The sequence below is a fragment of the Ciconia boyciana genome, chromosome 2 (genome assembly GCF_034638445.1).
Source record: "Ciconia boyciana chromosome 2, ASM3463844v1, whole genome shotgun sequence".
Taxonomy (NCBI): domain Eukaryota; kingdom Metazoa; phylum Chordata; class Aves; order Ciconiiformes; family Ciconiidae; genus Ciconia; species Ciconia boyciana.
In genome coordinates this window covers 47,534,956-47,547,395 of record NC_132935.1, presented here as the reverse complement: position 1 = coordinate 47,547,395, position 12,440 = coordinate 47,534,956, and the positions used below count along the sequence as shown (strand labels likewise).

Here is a 12,440-nt window from a genome sequence, read left to right as displayed (position 1 = left end):
AAGTATCCCTTCAGTCTGGTGAACTCTGGATATGATTTAAAGTTCTTGGTTTCATTTTACATATATAAACCAGGTCTTTTTTTTGCTGGTTTAGATCTACCTACAGTTATGCTGGCAAGGAACACAGCTCATCAGTCTTATATTGTATACAAGTCAGGGCCTTGAAATGAGCACAAAACCTGCCAGTTAAATGGGAAGCTCACTCTTTTTTGCGTATCTTCAAGGTTACCCACCTACATTATCTACATACACTTTGTACAATTCCCTTCTCATTTGTTAGTGTGCAGAGAAGAAGAAAATGGGACCTTATTTTAAACTTAAATATTGAAGCACAGATGCTTTCCTAATTAATCTATAGGGTTTGTGCCAAGAAATCATAAAGTTTGAATTTGGTACATTGCTGCCCCAATTAAAATATAAAGGCTCCCTTCCAATACGCTGCTCTTTTAGAGGTACCAAGCGCCACATGCTATTTATCTTCCTGTGCAGCACCGCTGTAGGAAGTCCCACAGAAACCAGCTGTAAAAATGCCATTCGTTTCCACACAGTTAACATAAAGAAGTCAGTGCAGATTACAGATTCACTAATTGAGTTTGTAAGCTGTTCTGAACACGCTTTCAGAGAGACAAACTGATGTATTTTAGCACTCCAGCATCTGGGGTGACTCTATCAAAAATTAAAAAGACCCTAGCTATACCAAGTTTTTTACTGCATATAAATGCAAACAGTAGCTAATTAAGTCACCTTTGACAATTTCATTACCCTTCTAATCACGCTTGAGTGCTATTCAAAATTTTGAGTGGAGCAGGTTCACTATTGAAAACAGAGACCCACACATACATAAGCAAATTAATTACTTGAAATCAATATGTTGCAATTCTTAGGGCTGTGCCATTAATTTTTTAGAAATACTCAGGTACTGAATATCCATGCCAATATTTATGAACTTCAGAAGTTCAGTAATTTTGTACCAAAAATGTGTGGATTTCTCCACATCATTTTTCTGTTAAAATGTTTCAGTTATCCAGTCAGAGAGCAGAAGCAATGTGATCATCACATGCCAGGAATTATGAATAACAAATAGCAGTTGTAGCATGGTTTGTGAACCATCCTTCCTGTAAAAATTGTTCACTCAAACTATTTGGTGAATACTTATGCATGATAAATACATTCACAGATCTCAAGGATGATTCACTTCTGACATGTGAATAAAGAAACTAGACTAAATTAATCTTGTTCCCAATTCACTTAATAAAATTAAACCCCGCCAAAGTACTTCAGTTTGATTTATAAAGCTCTTAGGGTATAATGTTTTGTGAGACAGTTACCCAACACACTACCTCTTTCGTCCTGCAGCACCACAGGAGGAGATATTGCGTGGCTTGCTCGAACAGACCAACACTACAGCTCATCATTTTTAGTGAAAGCACTTTCATGGACAGGTCCAGTAAAGGAGCATGCATTTCCCCAGTTAGTCTGGTAGAGTCTGAGGCCTGTTTATTTAACCTAATTCTCATGTTGGGATAGAAAGCAAGAGCTGATATTAGTTGGTTCTGATATTAGTTTGTTTCCTTTCAATTTATGGAAATCTTTAAAAACTACATATGTGAATCCTGTCCTTGGCAAATATGACTCAATGCCCTTAATAAATGAAATGAATGCACAAATAATGCAGACTCTCGTAATGACACAAACTTACATTTGGGCATCTTTATCCTCTGCTCATAACGACATAATAAGCTCAGGTCTCAATTACAGTAAAATTTAACATCAAATGAAACTACTGTGTAGGCTATTGAATCTGCCCAAATAGTTCCTCTCACAGAAGAGACACTAGTTGTCTTTCATGCTGCTCAAAACAAACAAATTTATTATCTGAACTGGAATCACAGGATTCTTACAGTAGTAAATATTATACTTGGCATGTATTTGTAGGATGATGACTTGAAGTATTGTATTTATAGTTGGCAGCATTCCTGATACTTGTACATTATTCTACAAAGTTTGTGACCTATAACTTTGAACAGCTTACTCAAGTAAAACAAAATAGAAAGAGAAAGGTCAATGAAAATATTACTTTTCTCATACTTTCTAAAAGAGAAGACCAAGTATCAAAATGGCCGAGGTGACAGATTAGAATTAATTTAGACAGTTTATGTTTGTTCACCCTGAAATATCACTCCAAGACTTACAAAGCACACCCAGATGACTGGTGTCTTCCTTCATATCTCTATCTTAAGGTCAATACCACCAGGAACAAATTATAAGAAATCTTGCCAAGAGCTTATCCCACAACGAACTGTCTGAAATAGCCTATAAATAAAATATCTGTGAAGGGATTCATGGATACATAGTAAAGATTGTTATATACCTGAAAAAAACAGTAATGGAAAAATAGCTATTTCTTACAACTAAAATTGATGATGTGGGTATCAGAAACCTGGAGTTCCCACACATTTTGGTGACCTCTGACAAAAAATGGCTGACACGACTGCAGGTTGTTTGTTTTTAAGGTGAAGAACACTGTGTTCAGGGTGACAGGTCACCTCAGAGCCCTGTGCGCAGCCCCTTACTGGCCCCGTCCCGCTGGGGCCATGGGGAGAGGTGCCCCGGATGCCCTGTGCCCTTGCTAGGGCAGTAGGACGGGCCCTGGCTGGGAGCCCCTGCCCTGCCACCCCTTGGGGAGCCCCCAGTGCTTCAGCAGCTGGAAACAGCTGGGCAGGTGGATCAGGATCAACTGCTGAGCATGCCTGGAACTATCACAGCCCTGCGCATGGAAGTTTGGCCATCCAAATCCAGGCAAGCACCTACATTTTAAGCACCTTGGGAAAGTGTAGTAGATGTTTCATTAGTTCTCCGTAAGAAAATAAAGTGTTATATTTGTGCCACTAACCACAAAAGCTATTTATAGCTATTTCAAGGCAGTGGCTGAACTGGCTAAGTCAAGAACAACATGCAATTAAAAATCTTAGAAATAATAATTTCTCTCTACTCAGCTGGTTTATGCAGGCGTGAGGTCTGCCCTCTCTCAGTACTTCCCTCATAGTACCTCGTAGCTTTCCGGCCTTTTGAATTTAGGATATTTACAAGTTTTCATACCATTAAACCATTAAGTATACTTAGTCTGCAGCAATAAATTATAAGGCAAGTTCATTCATATGCTGAAGTACAGCGCCTCATTTAGCAAAGTTGTGGCTTTCTAAGTCTAAGTCTGTGACCTTCTAAGTCTTCTTTAAGACTTCATCCATTTAATAACAATTAATTAATACAGAGTTATTAGAGAAACTGTCAAACCATTATAGAAAGAATAAATTCTATGCTTGTACCAATGAGAGAATCTCTACTGAAGTCAATGAATCTGATCCTTATCACACAGAAAATGTGATTTCTAAACTGTATGCTTTCATGCATTACTGAAAGATCTCTGAAATACATTTGAGGGTGAGGGTTGCAGTACTAATCCAGCTGGAAAAAACACAAATTGCGTGCCATGTGACTAAGCCCAAATAATTCACGCTTTTAGAGACTGACATTCACTTTTCATTGGTTGGTTTTTTTACTTACTGCTTTATACGTTCTCTTTTGTCCAGCATGTTTTCTGATTTGTTCTCCATTAGGCCCAGTTTCAACATGCATGGAATAGATAATGTCAAAGAAATCTTCTACCACGGCTACCCGCCGTAAAGACAGCTTCTCATCTACACCTACTCCATCCTGAAAAGAAAAAGAGAGAAAAGAAAAAGTAAGGAGGATGGGATAAATAGATGAATGATGATAATCATGGGACGCGTTCTCCTTTTTTAGCAGGGAGTTAAAGACCCTTCCATTGAGATCTGAAGGTTACCCACCCTGTGAATGACAGAAACAGTATTGTAGGAAAGCAGTAGGATCAGATGGATCATATGGACACTTGCAAGCAGTCCATTTTGTCAAGCCAGGGCATTTGGTCTCTTGATAGAAAGTGATCTTTCACTCCAGTATTTAAAAAACGAAACAAAAAGTATCTGTGCTTCTTTCTCCAAATGCACAAACAAGATTCAAAAGCAGAGGCAGTCCCAAGCATGTGGCACAGAAATGCATTATGCAGCTGTTAATAAGAATGCAACAGCTCTTTTATCCTCTCATTCCCCTCCCAGTAAATCTGTACCTAGCATTTCATAAAGGTGTTTAATAAAAGGTTTTAATTCACAGGTGACAGAGCTGACTGTAATTATGAATACAAAGGAAGTTGTTACAAACAATTTACCCCTGCAAAACCTGCTTGAAAATATACTACATGAAGACATATGACAAGATGAGGAAAAGAAAGGGATATTTTTAAAATCGGTGATTTTTGTACACAGATGTCCGATGGGAACAAGTGACAGAAAAGTGAGGACACCTACCATCTGATTTTCAAAAGCAATAGTGCCATGGTAGCTAAAGACTTCTAAAAGAGAAACAGTCCCCAGTGTCTCTGAAATTAATCAGTGCAGCTCCATTCCCGCCTTTTAAATAGGACCATCTATATGAGGGGTTTTTTTGTTTTACAGCTGTCTATGGATTCAGTCCTAATGAAGGGGCAGGAACTGGGACTCTTTTTTCCAGAGCAGGCATCTATCAAGCAGGCTGTTTTGTAATACAACATAAGTATATGAAGAATAAAAAGAGAATGGCCAATTCACTTTTACTCCAACACAGCATTTGAATTTAGACCTCTGAAGGCAACAGTGTCACCTAACCTTCAAAGAGTATTTTAAGCAATAAATGCATTCAAAACTTAACATGTTTGATAATACCATTACTGCTGCTGTAATTTATGCTGCAACAAAACTGATTTACACTGACCCTTTTGTGACAAAACACGTGCAATTATTGCTTCAGTGATCAAATAAAGATCAAAGATGAGAAATGAAAAGGCAATAGTTATGTATGACTCCCAGTCACTGCCCCCCTGCTGATGACTTCTTGCTAACCCATTCCAGTAAGTTTGCTGGATGTGAACAAACATGATTTATTTTTCTCACTGCCCCTATTTTTATTCCAGCCCACTTACTTTTATTTTTCATAGGGTCCATGGAAAGAACCCAAATAATCCCAATGGCTCCAAAGAAGCCCCCAGGGTGACACAGAGGAGCTCTGATACATTCCCAGTAGTGACGGAGAAAATGTCAGTGCCTCTATAGCATAACTTCCTAAATGTGCATGACTCCAAATGTTATCGAGTTAGGAGGTGTTGATATGCCACCAGCCATACAAGTTTTGTCCTGTCCTGCTCCACTATGCCCCTGCCTCTCCCCAACCTTCATCACAGAGGTCCCTGCCCAAAGCTACATTGTCCTTTCCATCTGCACAGCAGGTTGCACTCTTTATCCCCAGGAGACAGCTGGACCAGAGCAGAACTCCCTCACAGGTGTGACGAGAGGATTGCCATAGTCCTGACGGAAGTGACTGTGTTGAGGATTCGGGGTGGAGGAAGATGAGAAATTTGCAGTGCGGTCTCCAGCACAGGTTAAAGCCTCAGAGAGATAAGCTGGAAACAGTTGCTCTGAGAAGGCGGCAAGGCTCCCATCCCATGAATAGTCCCTAAAATTTCACTAACCACCAGCTCAAAAATTTTGTGGCATCGTGACAGGTTCTGGTTCAGGATCATTAAGAGTTTGCTTGGTATTGCTCATCACTCTTGCCCACTATTAAAAGAAAAAATGCTTTAGAGATGAGGCCAACATAAAATCCAGATCTTTGCAGGTTTAATCTTTAGGGGAATTCACACGTGAGCTCTGTAGGGGGGCCCATCTTCAATCATTATTTTCTCACCACCCAAACAGCCCGGTGGGATCCGCAATGATTTCAAACACTCTTATTATGACGACAGTGTTATCTCACGCCGCTCTCTGAACACTCAGAAGTTTATAGTGTTGATTAACTGATAAAGATTTAATCTGTTTATTACTAATGAGTTTTGTTTTAGGAAATTTCCTACGGGGGAGCTCTCTTTTTTAATTAAAGAGAAATGCATTACAACAATATTAATTTGAAACCTGAGATGCCACCTCAGCAGACCTGCCACATGCAAACATTAGGAATACATTCAAAGAAGAAATTCAAAAACAAAACTCATTTTGCTGCTTTTGGTGGCCATAGTGTGCCGTGCTCTTTTTTGATGGTCCTCCTACCCCCCTCCCGGGACACTGATACCCAAAGGTAGGTAGGCATGATGTGGGTGTGCTCTTGAAGTTGCATTTCTCCATCCAGCTGAATAAAACAGTAAGTAAGTATTGCTACTACTTCTAAAAATACAAGGAAGTAAAATCTGCACAAGCTCTCTGTCATGCCTCCTAATTGAAGTGCCAGAAAATGAATACAAACTTTCCAAATCTTGTCAGTCAAAAAGGGTAGGAAAAAAGTGGTTTACACTGAGTGGAAACTGCTCCAGGGGAAGACAGTACTATTCCTTAACATCTATACTTGTAACTTCATCATAACTTTGTCTGTGGGCCTGGACATGACAAGGTCGGGCTTCGTTCTGCTTGGTGTTGTGTAAGGCAGTAAGGTAGACCTTGTTTCAGAAAGCCTGCAGTGCTGCAGAAGTTGCTGAGTTGCTGTAAGCTGTTCAGTCCATCCGGCAATATGCAGTGCTGTGCAGAGAGATGTAAGCCTTAGCTGCAGAAGCAATACACCAGATGAGTAACTTGAATGAGAATAAGGTAGCTACTTACTGAGACTTTTGATATCCCAATACTGACATCCCAGCACGTAAAAAGCTGAGCAAGTGATACAACCCCAAATCTCCATTTAAATCATAAAGTCTCTGAAGTGGACACGGTTGTATCAGGCTTTCCTGCTATATGTCATTACACGGCACTTTTATCCTGAAACTGCTATTTGATACAGGCATTAACAAAGCAGCTCTACTTTATAAGCTGGCTTTAGGTAGGTGTGCTCCTGCACATGGGTTGGGGCAATCCCAAGCACAAATACAGGCTGGGTGCAGAATGGATTGAGAGCAGCCCTGAGGAGAAGGACTTGGGGTGTTGGTTGATGAGAAGCTCAACATGACCCAACAATGTGCGCTTTCAGCCCAGAAAGCCAACCGTATCCTGGGCTGCATCAAAAGAAGCGTGACCAGCAGGTCGAGGGAGGTGATTCTGCCCCTCTACTCCGCTCTAGTGAGACCCCACCTTCAGTACTGAGCCCAGCTCTGGGGCCCCTAACATAAGAAGGACATGGACCTGTTGGAGCAAGTCCAGAGGAGGGCCACAAAGATGATCAGAGGGCAGGAGCACCTCTCCTATGAAGACAAGCTGAGAGAGTTGGGGTTGTTCAGCCTGGAGAAGAGAAGGCTCCAAGGAGACCTTCTAGCAGCCTCCCAGTACCTGAAGGGGGCCTACAAGAAAGCTGGAGAGGGACTTTTTACAAGGGCATGAAGTAATAGGACAAGGGGTAATGGCTTTAAACTGAAAGAGGGTAGATTTAGATTAGATATAAGGAAGAAATTCTTCACGATGAGGGTGGTGAGGCACTGGAACAGGTTGCCCAGAGAAGCTGTGGATGCCCCATCCCTGGAAGTGTTCAAGGCCAGGCTGGACAGGGCTTTGAGCAACCTGGTCTAGTGGAAGGTGTCCCTGACCATGGCAGGGGGGTTGGAACTAGACGATCTTTAAGGTCCCTTCCAACCCAAACCATTCTAAGATTCTATGAAAAATTTTCACGGTGCCTAAGGGGACATTTTTTTAGCCTCAGCTAAGGCTAAAAAGAGACAAATGAGGGAATATGTGATAATGCTATTCTGATGTCTGAAAGGCTATGAAATATCCACAAGGGACAGGACAAATAATCGGCTTAAACCACAGCACGGGAGATTTACATTAGACATCAGGAAAAACTTACTATTGATGTGGATAGTCAAGTACGGTAATAGTTTGCCTGGGGAGGCTGTGGCGTCTCTGTCACAGGAGGATTTTGAGACCAAGGGATACTGAGTTCCTTATTGATAACTCTATGACTGAGAAGCTTAAATGCCACTTTCAAAGTGACTTGGGTACTAAAAACTCTGGAATAGCAAGGAGGATATTTATAAATCACTGAGGTATTTTTAGGACTTTCATTTGTCATGGCAAGAGTCCAAGCCCCACTTTCTAAAATGACTTAGGAATGGAAGCCTCACTGAATGTTTCTCTTCAAGAATTAGACTTAGACTCTTAAGTCTTTTGGGCTGAGTTTCATCCCACTTCTTCCAGCCATCACAGAGGTATGCCCCTACTCTAAACCAGTTGTCTCAGATTCCTCTCTGGCCAACAGCATGACAGGCACTGCCAAAATACAATTCATCCTTATAGCTGCTGGAATGGTTTCAATCTCTACGAGTGAGAAGCTACTTAATTTTACTCTTTGCATTGCAGGGTTTCCTGTTTATTCTTGTTTTTATGTTTATTCAGTGATCTTCCTATGTTCTTAGGATACAAATAAATAGATGTTTCTTTTCATTTTCAGCCCTACAAATTCCATTTGCACTCTGAGATTAAAGTTGTTTGTTTGCTTTTAGATACCTGCACAAAGAATAAATTTCTGGACAGAAGTGACATTTAGAGAGAGTTGTGCATCTCTCAGAAAGTGCTAAGGATCCCTTTGAACAAGGATGCTTGAGGAGAGAGTCAATCTCTTTTATTGAGGTGGAACCTACAGGGCTAGTGGGAGCAAAGAAGGGAAAAAAGGTTGCCAGTGAAGCAAACAGATAGTCAAGACAGAAAAAAGATCTATTAAATGAAAGGCTGTCATTTTTATAGTTACTTTGCAGAGGAGAAAAAAATTTAATACAAGCCTTTAACATTAAAGGCACTGAAACAAAAGTCCTTACAACTCCACCATCTCATGTTTAAATTTCTTGGGGGAAACAGGTCTCATAAAACACCCTCTTGATTCGTGAATGAATGTAACTATCAGCATCTTTACAGTGTTTGAAAAATATTCCCATAAACACATGACAGACTGAAATAGAAAATAGAAGTAAAGGCTTGGTTGGTGGTTTTATAGAAAATGTTCAGGTCTATAAAAACCTCTGTTGTAAAAGCGTCAAAGCCAGAAGCATCTACAAAACATTAGTAGTAGATGGAAATAACAATCAACCTAAATATTTAATTACATAACATAAATCACATACAAATGTAAGACTGCTTTGAATGCAGAAATACGATGTGTACCATTTTTCTGATCTACACCAGTTCAGACAACAGCAGAGTTAAAGCACATTCTTGTCACCACACCTCTGCTGACTAGTATCACTTTTTGCAGTCTTGAAGATGCATTTCCACTGGATGGCAAGCAAAGTCTTTTGCTGACTGAAAAATTGTGCTCTGAATTAACTATATCCTTACAAAAAGTTTTGCACATAAACCCCGCCTTGTTAGCTTCCGTGTAATGAGCTCCTGACATGATTGTATGTAGGTGTTTTACTCCTTTTGTATTGTAACTGTTAGGAGGAACCAGTGGTAGTTTATGTGTAACATGAGCCTTATATACCTGTCTGCAGAAATAAGATAAAATAAATTATCAGATTGAAAATCCTGTTATACATTATTTCCTTTATCTGCTTGCTCAGTAACTGTAAAAATATAAATATTTTAAAAGAGAGATGGCCATTTTAGAATGTATCTTACTCCCACAGAAATGAACAAATCTAGTTTCATCAGCACACTGATTTGAATTTCCAGGTTATTAGTACATCCATTTGAATATCTAGCTCATTTGTGTCAGTGCAGTAAAAATCCACAACAGATCAAAAGTTACTAGTATTTGATAGCTATTATTAAGAGGCCTAAAAATAAATAAATTGAGCATTTCTATCCAGTTCCTAATGGAAAGTGTCTATAACAGTGAAAGGGTTATTTATTATTTGAAATTTATAGTTTCTGTTACTTATTATATGATCTGTTTGAACAGCAAATCTCATCTTTTACCAGCAGATGGAGACAGGAAAAAACAGAGTTAAATTAAGGCAGATACACACCAGAACCACTTCCAGCTGTCAAGTCCTCTCTCTGGAACCTTTAGAGCAATAAACCCTACAAAGACTAAACCACTAAGCTGGGATATGGCAGCAATGAATCAAACTAATTGGGGAAATAGATCATGAAAATAAAGATAATAAAGTAAAATGGCAAATTAATATGCCATTTGAGATGAGAGACTAAAATTAAAAAAACAGACACAAAGTTTGAGGATTTTATGAAAGCTGTAGGTAAGAAAAAGTCCTCTGACTGTCCTGATGAGGGAGTTCAAGAGACCCAGTAAAGATAAGAGAGACCAAATCAATACTGAGCAGAAGTCCCTTTCTCCTTTATCTCTTGGACCAGTTCAGATGATGGGAAAGCACCAAAGCAAAATATCTGTCCACAAACAATAAGGGGTGAATGCTGACTGCCCTATAAGTCTAAAAGATCCCACCTAAAGGACTATCCTACTGAGTCATTCCACGTGAGGCCATCATCTGGTGTGAACCACTAGCTCTATTAAATTAAGCTCCGGCAATTAGAGATAATGGGTTGTGAAACCCAACTTGCGAAACTGCAAAAGGAAGGTCTGTCACCTTTCTTTCCTTGAAGTGTAGTAAAATGGACCTGGAAATTGTTTCATGATAGACAAGGTACCTTCAGAGACCCCTTTGACATGAACAGGATAATATCCTGGCCAGTGGTCTCTGAGATAAATATTTAAAGCTCTTTCTATATTGGAGAAGGGCAGAAACTTTTCTTTTTGATCTTTCTTCAGAAGTGTGGATGGATAGGCAGACCTATCATCATCAGTATTAGTGCAGGAGAAGAACTTAGAAATTAAATGTGGAACGTGTCTATGGACTCTTGTGTCTCCTACTGAAAATAAGCATAGATATGGGAGGCAAGAGGCAATTTCAAAAAGTCACCTCAAGATCAAATGCACTCAGAGCCCTGAAGGAATGGCAAGAGAAGACCCTAGTGAGAAGTACAGGACAGGCAGAGCCCAGGCTGCAGTTTATTCTTCATAGTTAAAGAATTATTTCTTAACTGAGATCTGAATACTGTTTTCCCTCAGTGCACTAACACCTGATTTTTTTTTCCTTAGGTGTTTAAACATTTACACAACCATTCTGAACAAAAATGGGTCACAAGACAGGCCACATTTTACTATTTGTGAAGTCTGTTGCTGCAGGCTAACCAAACACCATGAGCTGTATCTATGTCAGCAAGTGGGGCAGCACAGGAGCAGCAGATCTGTAGAGCAAAGCAGTTGATCTGTAGAGCAAAGCAGTCGATACCAAGGAGCTGATTCCACATCGTATGTATTTCAGGCTAGTTCTAACCTGGCCCCCTGCACTGGACACCCACTTCTGGTTGCAACCCAATAGAACTGGAACAAATGCCAGTTTTCTTTTACTGAGAGGAATCCAGTCCCTGCACTGAAAAAAAACACTGCAGTGTGAAACAAGCACAGTGAACATGGTTAGGAGCTTTGTTTCAAAGGCACATTCCTTTTCCAAGCTAAAATGCCAGTAGAAAAATGCAGACATAGCTTCCTTAGTAAGACAATGAATAAGATGGGATTTTTCACATGTGCACATTGTGGTGAACACTACCTAAACCGATGAGGAAGATACTTAAATATCTAGCTCAGGGACGCACATGGCCCTGGTGTGACTGGGGAGAGCAGAAAGAAGCTGAACAAACACCTATTCTGACATGAAAACCGTATTTGCCACATTACTCCCTCTACCTGCCTCCGTCTCCAGCAAATTCTTGCCTACTTAGCCTGTTAAAACGACAGATGATGCTTCCATCATTAGACACACAGTATTATTGCAGCTGGCCTTTTTGCTTTTCTTTGTTTTTGTCAGATAAAGCAAATTAATGTTGTATTCTGTCTACAAAAGTATGTTGAGTTGGTATATTTAATATAGGAACAATTAACCCAGGCATTAAATGCATCATATTTAGTGAAAAGTATGGGACAATTCCAATTAAACCAAAGCTAGAGTTGGACAGAGAGGGAGGAAGAGCACATATAAAACCTGCGGGGAGACGGCAGTTTGCACTTCAAAAGTTAACAATTTTGGTTAATTTCTAACACAAAAAAAACCAAATTAATTCAGCAAATTGCAAAATTTTGTGATTAATTTGAACTTAACTATAATTTACCAATGAATTCCTCATTTTAAAAAATCATCTAGAAAATAATTTCTGATCATAGGCCATTTCTGAATAGTTTGTTCAGAAGTCTATATTTTAAATGATAAAGCACTATAATTATTTCTTTTTTTTTTATAACCAGACTGTATTATTTCCTGTTCCCTGAAGGATGCTGTCTCTTTTCTAGTGGGTTAGTTTTCTATTGGAAATAATTAAGTTTTGACTTCGAAGTCTGTTTTTTTGAAAATATTCACTACAGTTCTGGAAATATCCAGCACACTTCAACTGCCCACTTCAAACTCA

General features: G+C 39.5%; 1 protein-coding gene across 4 annotated transcripts in view; it reads right to left on the bottom strand.

The window, feature by feature from the left end:
- Positions 1 to 12,440, bottom strand: part of NOL4 (nucleolar protein 4) — a 196,619-nt gene that overhangs the window by 157,488 nt on the left and 26,691 nt on the right. For all 4 annotated transcript variants that reach the window (XM_072851279.1, XM_072851280.1, XM_072851281.1 and 1 more), the window contains exon 2: positions 3,565 to 3,714. In XM_072851279.1, the coding sequence (XP_072707380.1) occupies positions 3,565 to 3,714 (150 nt within the window). The remainder of the gene's footprint in view (positions 1 to 3,564; positions 3,715 to 12,440) is intronic.